This window comes from Canis lupus, chromosome 6, assembly GCF_003254725.2.
Source record: "Canis lupus dingo isolate Sandy chromosome 6, ASM325472v2, whole genome shotgun sequence".
Taxonomy (NCBI): domain Eukaryota; kingdom Metazoa; phylum Chordata; class Mammalia; order Carnivora; family Canidae; genus Canis; species Canis lupus.
Window position 1 is genome coordinate 36,519,597 of NC_064248.1, and position 14,171 is coordinate 36,533,767.

General features: G+C 56.2%; 3 protein-coding genes across 12 annotated transcripts in view; 2 read left to right on the top strand and 1 right to left on the bottom strand.

The window, feature by feature from the left end:
• Positions 1–2,712, top strand: part of GLYR1 (glyoxylate reductase 1 homolog) — a 35,830-nt gene extending 33,118 nt beyond the window's left edge. For all 6 annotated transcript variants that reach the window (XM_049110938.1, XM_049110937.1, XM_049110936.1 and 3 more), the window contains one exon: positions 580–2,712. In XM_049110938.1, the coding sequence (XP_048966895.1) occupies positions 580–654 (75 nt within the window). In that variant the 3' untranslated portion in view covers positions 655–2,712. The remainder of the gene's footprint in view (positions 1–579) is intronic.
• Positions 2,713–3,075: 363 nt separating this feature from the next.
• ROGDI (rogdi atypical leucine zipper) lies at positions 3,076–8,980 on the top strand. 2 transcript variants are annotated; one of them, XM_025416621.3, is made up of 11 exons: positions 3,076–3,194; positions 3,266–3,337; positions 4,041–4,129; positions 4,324–4,378; positions 5,037–5,117; positions 5,898–5,993; positions 7,184–7,282; positions 7,628–7,741; positions 7,825–7,874; positions 7,983–8,109; positions 8,400–8,980. In XM_025416621.3, the coding sequence occupies exons 1-11, from the start codon at positions 3,150–3,152 to the stop codon at positions 8,439–8,441; spliced, it is 870 nt and encodes a 289-aa protein (XP_025272406.1). In that variant the 5' UTR covers positions 3,076–3,149; the 3' UTR covers positions 8,442–8,980. The 2 variants fall into 2 exon arrangements, with proteins under 2 accessions (XP_025272406.1, XP_025272407.1); XM_025416622.3 differs by lacking the exons at positions 3,076–3,194; positions 3,266–3,337 and adding an exon at positions 3,543–3,691 and having other exon boundaries at positions 4,329–4,378.
• SMIM22 (small integral membrane protein 22) lies at positions 8,527–13,702 on the bottom strand. 4 transcript variants are annotated; one of them, XM_025416624.3, is made up of 4 exons: positions 13,565–13,702; positions 9,820–9,978; positions 9,627–9,712; positions 8,527–9,130 (listed from the first exon to the last, which is right to left on the bottom strand). In XM_025416624.3, exons 2-4 carry the CDS (start codon positions 9,950–9,952, stop codon positions 8,978–8,980), a joined length of 372 nt encoding a protein of 123 aa, XP_025272409.1. In that variant the 5' UTR covers positions 9,953–9,978; positions 13,565–13,702; the 3' UTR covers positions 8,527–8,977. The 4 variants fall into 4 exon arrangements, with proteins under 4 accessions (XP_025272409.1, XP_048966896.1, XP_025272408.1 ...); XM_049110939.1 differs by lacking the exon at positions 13,565–13,702 and adding an exon at positions 13,092–13,229; XM_025416623.3 differs by lacking the exon at positions 13,565–13,702 and adding an exon at positions 10,136–10,289.
• Between the last annotated feature and the right edge of the window lie 469 nt (positions 13,703–14,171).

Sequence of the window (14,171 nt, forward strand, 5' to 3'; positions counted from 1 at the left end):
GGGACAACTTGTTCCCTTCCTTTTGGAGCTGACACTTTAATGGAAGGAAGCACAAGATAAGCAGATAGGTATTTAAACAATCTCTGAAGGTCAGAATTATGAATAAAATAGAGTAAGAAAAGGTGACGAGGATAAAGTGGTATAGCCACTGCTTCAGATAGCTGGTCAGGGAAGGCCTGGGAGCTGACTGGGAAGGAGCCAGCCATGTGGAGGAAAAGGCATCCCCTGCAGAGGGAACAGCACGCATAACCATCTAAAGAAAAACACAGGAAGACCCTAGAGGCAGGAGGGGCATGATTATAATTACTAACAATGCTCCAAGCACTTAACCTGTTTCATTCCATTTGATCTTCCTGATAAACTTGTTACTCCATGACATCAAGGAGTAGTGGTGGAGACAGAAACTGAGGCACTTGGCTCAGGATTGGGGGGGCGCGGTGGCCAGGAGTTGCACCCAGACAGCCTGGACTCTAGAGTCTGCCTGCCTAACCACATCTAGAACTACCTCCAAGAAGCAGATTGTGTCTTTAAGTCAGCTCTGTGGCCAGAGACTGAGCCCATCATCTCCTTTTTTTCCAGGTATACAAAAGAGCCAAGGCACTGGACCAGTCTGACAACGACATGTCTGCGGTGTACCGAGCCTATATACACTAAGCCCTCAATACCCTACCCCTGCCCCCCAATCTTCCCTCTGACCCCTCCTCCTCACATGAGGTTGGGGTTCTGGGACTTAATCTGGACCAGTCCACCTGTCTCCATCTCCTTTTATACAGACTTTGAGACTTGCCATCAGCACAGCACACAGCGTCACTCCTCCCCTGGAGGTCCTGGGGAGGGGAGGGGTGTCAGCAGGATTGGCCTTTGGGAAAGCTCTTGAGCTGGGCACTGGCCCCGGACTAGGTGGCTGTGTGTTCACACACACACACACACACACACACACACACCACACCCTCTACACACCACACACTGGCTCTTGCCCCAGGATAGAAGCTGCCCAGAAACTGCTGCCTGGCTTTTTTTTTTTTTTTTTTTTTCCTTCTGAGCTTGTCTTATCTCAGACGCTTTCCAGTCGAGGAACTAGAATCAACAGTGAGAACTGGAAGCCTTTCCACTGCTTCCTTCCCTCAGAGCAAAGAGGCTGTGGTTATGTCCACACCCCCTGCGCGAGAGAGAGGCTCTGGGCCAAGATGAGCCAGCACCGACTCCAAACAGGGTCCTCGTGGGCCCTCCAACCTCAGGTGACCAGCTGATGAGGACTGTCATGTTTAAGCTACCAGTGTGCAACCAACTCCATAAATGCCTTTGTGAACTGAAAAGAAATTGGCAAAGTTGAGAAACACAGGGCTCTGGCTCTCTGGGGAGAGCAGCAAATTGCCAGCATGTTAGGTGAGCCTCACAGAATCCTGTTCTCACCGCTGTTGAGCGCCTGTCCCAGAAGTCACCGTCACTGCAGAGCCTTGGGCTGGGATCAGACTTCCTTGCTTTGGTGGAGGTGGAGCTCACTCCTCACCAGGCTCTTTTAGTATTTGGATTTGCATTCCAGCCCTTGGGAAGGGGATCCTGAGGGCCACCAGGGAGGAGTGAAGAGGGAGGAGAGTGGGGTTCCTTCCTGTTTCCCGTTATGCTGCAGACTTCCACCTGGTTCTGAAGAGCCACTCTGACTGGATCCCTTCACAGCAGTCCCACTCTCTCCAGCCTGCTCCTGTACATGTTCCCCACCTGCCCACCTCTTCATTCTCCCTTGCTCCTCCTCTTCTCATGGAGACAGTGTTTCTTTCTGTCTGTCCTTTGGCCCAGACCCAGCCTGACCAACTGATGGCCAGCTCTTGAAACCGGAACGAGTGTCTTCACTTCAACCAGAAGCATGGTCTTCGATGCTTCCAGAGCCCCAGGGTCTTTCGGGAGGGAAGAGAACTGGGCCTGACCCAATCTGAACTATCTGACCCTAGAAGGTTGGAGCTAAGACGTCCTTGAGACCCTAACATTTCTCCTTGGATAGGGGACCAGACCGGCTTCAAATGTGGCATAAAAACAAGGAGAAGTCACTTGAAGGATGTCAACGTTTTCTCCCTCGTCCATGGGTTGCATTTTCCAAAGTCACGCTTTGCAGGTCAGCATTTCTAGTGAATATACAGAATGAGACCACACTGGTGTGGGCCTCTCCCCCTCACAACCATGGCCCTTTCCCACTGATCAGAAATCCAGGCTAGGGGGAGGGCAGGGAAGATGCCTGCAGGTTTTTGGCATAACTTCACTGGGATTTGGAATTCTTTTCTGTCTGAACACAAAGCCTGTTCTAGTCCTAGCTGGACACTGGGGGGGTGGGGGGTGGGGGAGATGCTGTAATGAAACTGGTTAGTCAATGTTGTCTTAATATTGTTGACAATTCTGTAAAGTTTCTTTTTATGAGTATTTCTGTTTAAGCTATTTCACCTTTGTTTTGAAATCCTTCCCTTTTAGGAGAAAATGTGACACTTGTGAAAACTTGTAAGAAAGCCCCTGTTCCGCGAACCTTTTTTTTTTTTCCTTTACACCTTTAAATGACAAAAATCTAGGTAATTAAGGTTGTGAATTTTTATTTTTGCTTTGTTTTTAATGAACATTTGTCTTTCAGAATAGGATTGTGTGATGTTTAAATGGCAAAAAAAAATGATTTTGTGCAATTAACAAAAAGCTACTGCAAGCAAAATAAAACGTTTCTTGGTAACACAACTGTGACTGACTACCTGGGCAGTGAGCACCGCCTGCGCCCAGACTCGAGCGCCGTGTGGGGGGGCCGCGCTGGGACTGCCGGCAGGCGCGCGGAGGGCGGGGCCGGGCGGGGACAGGCTGCCCCGCCGGCCAATCGCCAGGGGCGATGAAAGCCGGGCACCCCGCCGGCCAATCAGTGAGCGCGAGCGGAGCAGGGCGCCCTATCAGAGCCAGGGAGGGGCGGGACAAGCGGCCGCCGCCCGCGTCGGAGAGCTGAGGTGGATGCGGCGCCCCTCGCACAGCTCGGAGGCGGGTGGCGGCGACGGCCCCACGCCGCAGGCAGCTTGACCCTGGGCGGCCGCTCGGCCGGTCGGCGGCGGGGGAGGGGCTGGGCCCGGACGCCGCGGGCGCACTCACGGCCGGCGGACCCCGCCTCGGGCGGGCGGCGGGCGGCGGGGATGGCGGCGGCGATGGCAGCGACGGCGGCAGAGCGGGCGGTGCTGGTGAGGCGCGCGGGCGGGCGGCGGGGGCTCCGGGGGGCGGCGGGCGGCTGACGGCCGGGCTGTCCCCGCAGGAGGAGGAGTTCCGCTGGCTGCTGCACGACGAGGTGCACGCGGTGCTCAGGCAGCTGCAGGACATCCTCAAGGTAAGACCCCCCCCCGCCCCCCGCCCCCGAGCGCCGGCCGGGGCCGCGACGCGCAGCGGGCACAGCAGGCCCTGCCCCGGGCACCCGGCGGCCGGTCGGGCCCCGCTGCGTAGTTGCCCACCTAACCACAAGCAGCTGCGTTTGCGGTGGGAGGGGGGAGCGGAATGAGCCCCGGGCCGGGCGGTCGGGGTCGGGGTCGCGGTCGGGGTCGAGGAAGGCCTCCTTTGGAGCTGTGGTCGCAAGGTCTCCAGCATCTTACCCAATCTCTTGGGGCCTCCCTTTCGCAAGAACGAGATCACAGTACCGGCCTCACGGGGCTGTGGTGAGGATAAGCCAACTCCTAGAAATGCCCAGGTATTGCCTGTTATGGCCAGAACTTCAGGTTGCCACGACTAGCGTCGTTCCCTGACTCTGCTCCCCAGCCAGGGGGCCACCTCTGTCCTATGTCCCTGAGTTGGGCAGGAGGTGGGTGTTCAGGGAATGTGGAAGGAACAGCTATCCGCTCTGGTAGGACCTGAAACTCAGGTGGCGGGGGAGGGGCTGGGGAAACAGGGAAGGTGCCCCGGAGGCTTGGATAGGGTGTTCGGGTGAAACTAGCCCACCTTGTTCTTTCCCCTGGCCAACCCAGGAACGGGGCTTCTGGAAGGGGTGGGTGGTGAGCCGGCTTGGGTGAACTTTACCCTACTCCCCTCTGTCCCTGCAGGAGGCCTCTCTACGCTTCACTCTGCCGAGCTCTGGTACCGCCACCGAGGGGCCTGCCAAGCAGGAGAACTTCATCCTTGGCAGCTGTAGGTGAGCCAGGGCTGAGCAGAAACGAGAGGGGTGACACCTGGGATGCCCTCCAGGAGAGGCCCAACATCCAGAGGGTGCACATGTGCTGTGGGACCGGCTGGGCCATCCTGTGACAGCCAGGGGCAGCCTGCGGGGAGGGCTAGGTGGTGGCAGAAGGCGGCCACAAGCAGTGCTCTGACCCCCGCGTGTTGCAGCACAGACCAGGTGAAGGGCGTGCTGACTCTGCAAGGGGACGCGCTGAGCCAGGCGGTGAGTCCCCCAGCCCTCTTTCCCTTTCCCTGCTGCTGGAGGATCCAGGGGGGAAGAGTATGGGGGCCTCCTGCTGAGCTCTGCCACCAGTTGGCTCTGTGACCCTGGGCAGGATCTTGACTTCTCCGGGCCTCAGTTTCCTCATTTGTAAAATAACAACCCACCCCACCAAACCTCCTCATGGAATTGGCGTGTGGCTTCAATGAGAGGGACAGGAAGGAGGATGCTTTGCACACAGCCCGGCCCTGAGTCTGGGCCCAGTGAAGCGTGGGCAATGGCTGGATTAGGCTGGCCCCAATTCAAAGTGGAATCCGCCAACATCTGAGCTCCCGTCCGTGCCAGGCGCCAAGATGTGGGGGAAGGTGCCTCTCTTCCAGTCCATTGGCCTGGACCCATGGGTCCTGTCTGCCCACAGTCACACCTCCCCCCGGCTGAGGCCACCTTCCCTTTCTCTTTTCCCTTTCATTTCTTTGTGGTTTCTCTGGAGCCTGAGTTCCTGTTTCCTGACCTCCCTGTGCACACCCCAAATGGCCAGATCTCCTGCCCCCTGGAATGGCCAGGACCTGAGCACACACACCCGTCTCTGCCCCCTGCTTCAAGGCTTGGGGTGGCCGAAAGCAGGAGGGTGTCCTTCCGCTTATACACTCTTGCCCGTCAGGACGTGAACCTGAAGATCCCGCGGAACAACCAGTTGCTGCACTTTGCCTTCCGAGAGGACAAGCAGTGGAAGCTGCAGCAGGTAATTGGGCCCTTCCCCGGCCAAGGCTCAAGCCACAAGGGCAGGCAGGGGCAGGCCCGAGCAGCACAGAGGCCTCCCAGGGCAGCCCTGGGGGATTTCAGGCCGCAGCAAGCCTGGGAGGCTGTTTCCTAGCAGCAGAGCTGGGGCAGGGAGTGCTGCGGCTTGTGGGAGGTGGAAAACCTATCCTGTCTGTAGGCCCCTGGACCCCCATAGGAACCATGGGGGTCCTTGTCCCCTTCCCAGAGCCTCCTGGGGCTTCTAGTGGCTCCTGGGGGCCACATCCATGCTCCCTATCCACTCCTGTGTGGTTGAAACCTGCCCCTTCCCCCCTCGCTGGACCAGCTGGTCTTTGCCCCAGGGCCTTTGCCTTGGAGCCCTCTCTCCCTGCTTTTCTCATCACTTGGGTGAAAAGAGCCCCCACACACACACCGTCCTGCAGACTCACCCTCTTTGTGCAAGTCACTCAGTGTGGTGTTATCTTGTGCCTTTACTCTGCTGCCATCTGTTCTCTTTTAGAAGGTGAGCTGTGTAACGGCAAGCCTGTCACGGTCTGTGCTGTTATGTTTAGCACCCAGTCAGGGCCTGGCTTTTGGAGGGCCCAGAGCTGATAGCTGGTAGGGATGGGTCAGGCAGGCGGTAGCCAACCCACGCCTCCAAGGAGGATGGCCCCTCAGGTGACGGCCTGACCTCTAGAGCACCGGAGACCGTGGCTGCTCTGACGTTGGCATCTCATCTTCCTGAGGCCCCACCCGCTGACCTCTCGGTGGGCACTGTTTTCAGATCCAGGATGCCAGGAACCACGTAAGCCAGGCTATGTACCTCCTTGCCAACCGGGATGAAAGCTACCAGTTCAGGACAGGAGCAGAGGTCCTCAAGGTGAGCTGCTGGAGGGGACAGGGGGGCACACCCCACCCCCCACCCCCGGCCCTGACCCCAGACCAGGCCCCTGGAGAGCTCTGCCCCTACATCCTCAGATACAGCTGATGATCGACCTATCACCCCTCAGTGTACGCATGTCCATCCAGCCACAGTCAGATGATTCACAGCCCAGGTTCCAGACTCAGACCTGGGTTCTGATCTCAAGGCTTCCACTGTAAGCTGTGCAATTTCAGGTCACTGGCTTAGCCCAACTGTGCCTCCTCACCTATAAAAGGGGACCTTGGTGTAGTGACTATCAGATGTGACGATGCAGGTGAGGTAGCTGCTGACAAATGCTCAGTGAACAACAGCTGCTAGTAGTACTACTGGCCATAGAGAAACCCTTGTAATTAGCAAAGTGAATTCACGGGGTGTGGTGGGAAGAGCTGAGCTTATGTGCCCCAAATTCATGTTTTAGCTCTGTCCCTGACTTGCTAGGTATCTTCAGGTGACTCACCTACCCTCTTTGGACCTCTGGGTCTTCATATGAAAACTTAGAACCAGGTGGACTAAGGTCCCCCCCAGAACTGTGACCAGTTGTAGGGTGTACAACTGGGTGTAGGGAGTGCAGCCCCCACACCTCCCCTTTCCTGGTCACCCCCATCCCCATGGCAACAACTGGAATCAGTGAAAATTGGGGCTCTACGGAGTCTAAGCCAGAGCGTTGGTCCGTGGTAAAAGAAGAGTTTCAAATGGTTCCACTGTCTACTAGCCATGTGACCTTATCTCTTTGGAGCTTCACCTGTGAAAATAGGGCTAGTGTCCACCTTAAGACCTCAACTTAGCCATCCCATCGTCTTCTCCAGGAAGCCTTTCCTGGCTCCTTCTTTGCCTGCACCCTCATCCACAAAGCTCTCATGCCCTTGAGACTAACTCCAGGGATCTTCCATTCCCCATTGGACCAGCACCCAGGATCCCATGCAATAAAACCTCCTGGATGGAGGGTCAACGGTGCAGATGTCCTGCCCTGCCCCTGCAGCTGGAGCCCAAATATCTGCAACTTTAACAAGTCCCACACTGGGGAAATTCAGGCCTCAAGACTGTTATCACCAAGGGCAGGAGCTGGGAGCCACCGTGACTTTGTCACTCCCTGGTGCGGGACGTGGGGGCTGCCCTCGCAGCACCTGTGACCGGCCCCCTCCCCACAGCTGATGGATGCTGTGATGCTGCAGCTGACCAGAGCCCGCAACCGCCTCACCACCCCAGCCACCCTTACTCTGCCTGAGATCGCTGCCAGTGGCCTCACGGTGAGTACCTTAGGGCAGCCCCTGCTCCAGGAGAGGAACTTCCCACTGAGGAGCCCAGCTTGCCCCTGGGAGGGACATGGGTACGATGGGGTCCTGGAAACCCCAAACTGTTGTCAATCGGAGTTCCTAGGTCTATGCAGTTCTCTAGGATAAGGTCCTTGGCTTCCATCTTGCATCCCCCAAAGACCCTTGGTCTGGGTCAGTGGTTCCCAAGCCTGGTATAGGAAGCTACTCGGGGCACCTGGGAAGAGTCTGGAAGCTCCAGTCCAGGGGCCGGGGATGGGGTTCCCTAGGTGGTACTGGGGAAGCTGTGACTGCCTGGCCCTCATCCTGCCTTGTCCCCAGCGGATGTTTGCCCCTGCCCTGCCCTCCGACCTGCTTGTCAACGTCTACATCAACCTCAACAAGCTCTGCCTCACCGTGTACCAGCTGCACGCCCTGCAGCCCAATTCCACCAAGGTGAGGGGGACCCCACTTGCCCCCCCACCCCCAAGTGCCTTGCAGCCTCTTCGGCCTGACCCAGTCTGGTCTCTTCTGCTTAGAACTTCCGCCCAGCTGGAGGCGCCGTGCTCCACAGCCCTGGGGCCATGTTGTAAGTATGTTGCCCTGGAGAACCCCGCCCACCACAACCTTCTGCATCTTGGGGGCTGGGGGGCCAGGCTGGTCGGGCCACCCCCAGGGACCCTCCTTCTCCCCCCAGTGAATGGGGCTCCCAGCGTCTGGAGGTGAGCCACGTGCACAAGGTGGAGTGTGTGATCCCATGGCTCAACGACGCCCTAGTCTTCTTCACTGTCTCCCTGCAGCTCTGCCAGCAACTCAAGGATAAGGTGGGCCGTGGGGACTGCAGGGTCGGGGTGGGCCTCTCAGACAGGTTGGGCCAGCCAGGTAGCAGGCTACTAAGCCTTTTTGTTTCGGAGGGATTCCAAGGGCTCTTGTCATACCTCCGAAGCACCCAAAATCTTAAGGTCCATTGTGCTCTTCATGCACACCATGCCCTTTCCGTGACATAGTGCCCTTGAATGATCTTGAAGTCTCACCTGGGTTACAGGGTACAGCAGGGGCTGAGCCCCCTAGTACCGCCACTCACCATGTCCCCCCACCTCTCTCCTTCCCCCAGATCTCTGTGTTCTCCAGCTACTGGAGCTACAGGCCTTTCTGAGCAGAACACCCAAGAGCCTGACCCCCAGGGAAATGGCCCTTGTCTCCCTCCCCTGTCCCCCCAGGAATGTTGGCCAGAGCCAGAACCGGGCAGCATGGACTATTTATTTCCCTCTTTATCCCATCCTGTCCATCACATTTGCACAAATGGAAATGAACACTGGAAACGCTGAAAGACAGGGACGCTGGCTTGCTTTTCATTTTGCAGGGGTGGGAGCGGGGGGTCAGGAAGGTGGGCGGTCAGGGAGGCAGAGCCCAGAGGTGGCCCACATTCCAAACCCTGCCTTCCTTGCACAGTGGCAACCTTTGGACCCAGGGTGGGGCCAGGCCCAGGGCTCTCCTTCCCCATCCTTTTTCTGCCTTCTGAGCTGCCCCAAGATGATGAGAGGCAGCCCGTGGAGGGTGAGGAGGGGATGGTGGCCCTAAGCTGTGAGCCAGGAGGGCAGATGGAAACCGCCCACCATGAGCTGTGGCGCCCTCGCATTTATTTGCTCCGTGTCCCCGACAAGGCCTCCAGGAAATAAAGATCATCTGACTTTACCTGGAGCGTCTGTCTGTCTGTCCGTCCTTCTGAGTGAGTGGGGTCCAGGCTGGGGATCCCTGATAGTTGGCAGCTGGTGGGATACCCAATGACTGAGGCCCTGGCCTCACCGTGCCACCTTTCGAGGGGTCCTCCAGGCTGCCAAGGAGCTGAGTGGACAGGGGGATGAGGTTTCAGCCTGGGGGTTCCGGTCCCTGACTTGGATGGGGCCCAGCTTCCCCTCCTGTCAGCAGCTGCTGTGTGACCTGGAGCAGGTTACTTGGGGTCTGGGAACAGTCCTGCTGGCCGAGAGCTGTGAGGGAGCAGGTGGGCATCTGGATAAAGCAGGGAGTGCCCACACTGCCCGCCCCTGGCCGGGAAGCTCAGAACACACTGCAGACTCCGGCTCTGGGCAAACGAGGCGTTGTCACTGCTGCCCAGCAGGACCCACAGGCAGGGGGGCTGGGGGCTCGCTGTGTTAAGGCTCCAGGGCCAAGTTATCCACTCCCCTGGGGTGTACCTGCAAGAGAGGCATGCTGGTGTGTGCCCCACCAGCCCCTCTCCGCGGGAGCCCCGGCACCCTCCTCTCCCCAGTGCAGTTCCAGGCCGCCCCTGGCGCCCGCCCAGCCTGGGGGGGCCAGTGGGGCTCACTTGCTTGGAGCTCACCTTCTGGGGTCTGGAGACACGGCGGCTGCAGCAGCTATAGCAGCAACAGTGGATACAAACAAGCAGCAGAAAGAGCAACACGGTGCCTGGAGGTGGAACAGGTGTTCGGAGGTGGGACAGGTGTCCAGGTATGGCCCTCAGCCAGGTCTAGGACAGGAGGCTGACGGGGGCCAGAGGCCGAGGCCACACTCACCAAGGAAGATGAGGAAGATGATGAGGGCAGCGGTGTCCCACTTGGACTGGAACAGCGTATGGCTCCTCAGTTTTCCCAGCACTTCCTGGGCTGTGGTCTCCAGCTCCTTCCCCAGGTCTTCCGCCAAATCCATCTCAGCTCCAGGCCTCTGGACGCCACCTGCCCCGGCCCCCCAGGGGTACCTCAGAACCCTGTTCTCTAGGGCTGGGCCACATCCAGGCCTCCCGCAGGCCAGCCCCTGCCCTGCCCCTGCTCTCTCCCACACCGCCCCTCGGCCCCTACCCTGTCTCCTCCCGCTCCCCCCCAGAGGCCTCACCCCCCAGCCGCGGAGCTCCCCCAGTCAGGCAGGTCCCAGGTCCTGAGAACACCAACTACTTCCTGCTTCCTGATTCGTGATAGTTGCCACCCGAGGCCCTTGCTCCTTGGCAACCAGTCCCACCCTTCCCACGGTGGGGGGGGGGGGGGAATGGCGGACTCCAGAGGGCGGGGCCTGTGCCCTAGTAGGTGTGCTTACAACCTCCCAACACCAGCAGGTGCTGTGTGACCTAGGGAGGTAGCCACGGACCCGAAAGCCTCTTATTTGGGGATTTTTCACTTTTTTCTCAATAGACCAAACCAAGCAGCCTGGAACACAGTGTGCACTGGGGTGCTGTGGACTTCATGAGTGAAGACTGGAGGGAGGGTGGGGAGGGGTACGTGGTTTCCATTCCACCTCCCCATCCTGGCCAAGTGGGGAGATACTAGGAGTCTTTGGCATCCTTGTTTTCCATATTCTAATCCTCACCATAATCCTTAGGACAAAATGGTTATCCTCTCAAACGAGCTCTTCCTCTACCCCTACCCCCGGAACCTGGGGCCTGGGGCCCCGACCCTGACCGGAAGGGCAGTTCTCACTCTCCCCTTGACATAGATGCGTCCAGGCCCACCAGGGCCAGAGACTGCTCAGCACTTGAGGTTGGCCAGAAACTAGGTGGACACAATTTCCTGTGCTTGTGGTCTAGCCGGGGAGAACCAATCAGCTAGTGTTAGGCCCCGCACCAAACACTAGACGTGCTTTACCGGACTTGTCCTTGCAGTAACCCTCATGTGACTATTACTGTTCTTCCCACTTCCCGGTATGAAAAGTACAGCCTTCAGAAGTTTGGCAATCAACCCAAGTCACACACCTAATGTACTCCTTTCCTATTGCTGCTGCTGCAACATACTACCCCACACATAGTGACTTAATCCAAATTTATTGTCTTAGGGTCCTGGAGGTCAGAGGGTAAAACAGGTTGGTGGGGCTGTGTTCCTTCTGAAGGCTCTAGGGGACAATCCATTTCTTGCCTTTTCTAGCTTCTTGTGGCCACACACATTCCTTTATTCATTCCAGTCTCTGCTTCCATCCTCATGTCCTCTCTTAAAAGGACCCCTGTGATTACATTGGCCCACAGGATGATCTCGCCATCAGAATCCTTAGTGACATCCGCAAAGTCCTTTTGCAGCATAAGGTAACATATTTGCTCAAGGTTCCAGGGATTTGGATGAAAACATCTTTGCGGGGCCATGATGCTGCCAACTGTACCCAGAGTGGCCAGAGAAGCCGGAACTGGGACCCAGGTATTCAGATCCCAGAGCCCTTGACCACCATATTGTAGGGTCTCCTGTCCTGGGTCCCCTTCTCATACCTTACAATCCCTCCGTCCCATTCCAAGATCTCAGATCCCCGTTGCAGAGGCAGGGTAGTTTCGAAACAACTAGAGTGTTATTGCAAAAATGGGGATCCCACCACTGTGGAGAGCAGTCGGGTAGTTCCTTTAAAAGTTACATGTGGGGGGGATCCCTGGGTGGCGCAGCGGTTTAGCGCCTGCCTTTGGCCCAGGGCGCGATCCTGGAGACCCGGGATCGAATCCCACGTCGGGCTCCCGGTGCATGGAGCCTGCTTCTCCCTCTGCCTGTGTCTCTGCCTCTCTCTCTCTGTGACTATCATAAATAAATAAAAATTAAAAAAAAAAAAAAACTTTAAAAAAAAATAAATAAAATAAAATAAAATAAAATAAAAGTTACACGTGGGGACACCTGGGTGGCTCAGTGGTTGAGCACCTGCCTTTGGCCCAAGGCGGGATACTGGAGTTCCGGGATCGAGTCCCACATCAGGCTCCCGGCATGGAGCCTGCTCCTCCCTCTGCCTGTGTCTCTGCCTCTCTCTCTCTCTCTCTCTCTCTCTCTGTCTCTGTGTCTCTCATGAATAAATAAAATATTTTTTAAAAAAAATAATTTAAAAAATGTTTTAAAAAGAGGGATGGGGTTCTCAACCGTGGCCCCATCCCCCACCACTTGGCCTGGCTGAGTGGGCAGGAGGCCCTCAGTCTGCTCCTCTCCCTGCTGACTCTCAGCCTTTCTGTCCAGACCCCTGGGTGCCTTGTTTCTTGTTTTTCATTCCCATTATGAAAGTAAGACTTTCCCCTGGTGGGGAGGGGGAGGCGAAACTTCATTAAAGAAAATCTGGGAAATTCCAAGCCCCTAAAACACAAAAACCACCATTAGAGCCCTCAAACCCAAGCAGAGCAATGATGGGGAGGCCATGGCCAGGCGTATTTCAGGTGGGTCAGACCCCTGAGACTCAGATCCTGCTCCCAGCCCTGAACACCCACCAGTGTGTGACCTTGGGGCACAATCCCTGACCCTCTGTGCCTCAGTATCCTCTTCTGTAAAATGGGTGTATACATAGTATGCCCCTTCTCAGGGCAGACTGAATGGAATAATTCATATAAGCACTTCCTTGGCCCAATGAGGTGTTCTAGAAACATGCACTGGCTGGCCATGTATCACTCACCCAGTTTGTGGGTAGGATTGCCTCCAGCCTTCTGTGTATACATTTGGGCTCACCTGCCATGCTTGCACTGCTTAGATCACTTTACCCTGGGCTTTTCCCAATCAACATGGGCCAAGAGCACCTTGCAGATGACCCCTGATTTCTGCAAACCTGATCATCATCCCGCTTGCAATGCTAGTGGCCACCCACTGAGGCTTGCTTTTTTTTTTTCTTTTCTTCCCCAATTGTTCAAAATCCTATCGCCACTCACATGCAATGGCCTTGGGGGCGGTGTGTGTTGGGGGGGTGTTTTCTCCTCAGAGAGGCTTATTTTTTCTTAGGGGACATTTCCAGGGGACGAATCTCCTTCAGCCTAAGGCCAGTCCACAAATCACCAATACTGTCTGGTCATCCATGCATAACGTTCCCTTTTGCTTTTTTTTTTTTTTTTTAATTTAAATTCAACTAATTAACATACCGTATATTACTGGTTTCAGAGGTAGAGCTCAGTGATTCATCAGTCTCATAACACCCAGTGCTCGTCGCATCATGTGCCTTCATTAATGCCCGTCACCCAGTTACCCTGTGTCCCTAGTCAACACATTCTCATCTGCATTGATGAGGAGCCCAGACTCCTATATCCCTCAAGAGCTGTGGACTCGTGGCTTGAGAGATTTCTTTTTGGGAATGGAAGCATGTTCCAGGGCAGCCCCACTCCCAGCTTCAAGTCTTGGAGGTAAAGTTTGAGCCTCTGTTATCAAATGTGCAGGAGCTGAGGGGGAGGAAAGCAGGGCATGGGTAGAGAGGGACAGAAGGCTAGTTCAGGGCTCAGGAGGGTGGAGGTGAGTGGGTTGGGGCGCACTTAGTGGGTTCCAGTGGGCAGAGCAGGGGCAGCAAGCCACCTTCTGCTTTGGTGAATAATTTTTACAGACACACAGCCACACCCCTTACCTGTCTGTGGCTGCTTTCCCGCTAGGACAGCAGGGCTGGACGGTAAGGGGCAATAGAGATGTTATGACCCACAAAGCTCAACATCTTTACTATCTGGGCTGTCACAGAAAATGTTTGCCAACATCTGGGACCGAGGATGGCTTCTGTGCCAGGAAACAGGTGAGGAAAGAACTAGGTAAGCAGAATGTGGAATATGAAATGTCTTGTCAGGGACACACTAGAGAGGGGTGAGGACTATGGCAAGCTGGCAAGCTCATGGCAGCTAACGAGGGCAGCTCATCAGCCATGGGCTAGGCCCAGAATTGTCAGGGCTTACGTTCTGTAAGACACACTGGAAATCTAGATGCTCCTGCGAACAAGAAAAGAAGCGTTAGAGGGTGAGCACGTGGACTCAGATCCCACCCTGCCTTTTCCTCACTAGGTGACCATGCACACCTGGCTCAGGCTCTCTCTGTAAACGGAAGGTAGTAACGGCACTGCCTTCGTAACACTGGGATGATTATTAAATAAGCTACCATCCCAGGGCCCCAAGAGCAATGTTAGGCACAGACTACGTGTGGGGTAAATATGTCCTAAATCAATCTTTTGATTTTTCAATGCTGGCGAT

Bases quoted from the DNA above. Each gene is read 5' to 3' on its own strand.
- SMIM22 (XM_025416624.3), bottom strand. From the start codon at position 9,952: ATGGATTTGGCGGAAGACCTGGGGAAGGAGCTGGAGACCACAGCCCAG. The intron at 9,713-9,819 runs GTGAGTGTGGCC...TTCCACCTCCAG, and splicing joins CATCTTCCTCATCTTCCTTG to GCACCGTGTTGCTCTTTCTG. The intron at 9,131-9,626 runs GTGAGCTCCAAG...CTGTCCACTCAG, and splicing joins GTGTCTCCAGACCCCAGAAG to CTCCTTGGCAGCCTGGAGGA.
- ROGDI (XM_025416621.3), top strand. From the start codon at position 3,150: ATGGCGGCGGCGATGGCAGCGACGGCGGCAGAGCGGGCGGTGCTG. The intron at 3,338-4,040 runs GTAAGACCCCCC...CTGTCCCTGCAG, and splicing joins AGCTGCAGGACATCCTCAAG to GAGGCCTCTCTACGCTTCAC. The intron at 5,994-7,183 runs GTGAGCTGCTGG...CCCTCCCCACAG, and splicing joins CAGGAGCAGAGGTCCTCAAG to CTGATGGATGCTGTGATGCT.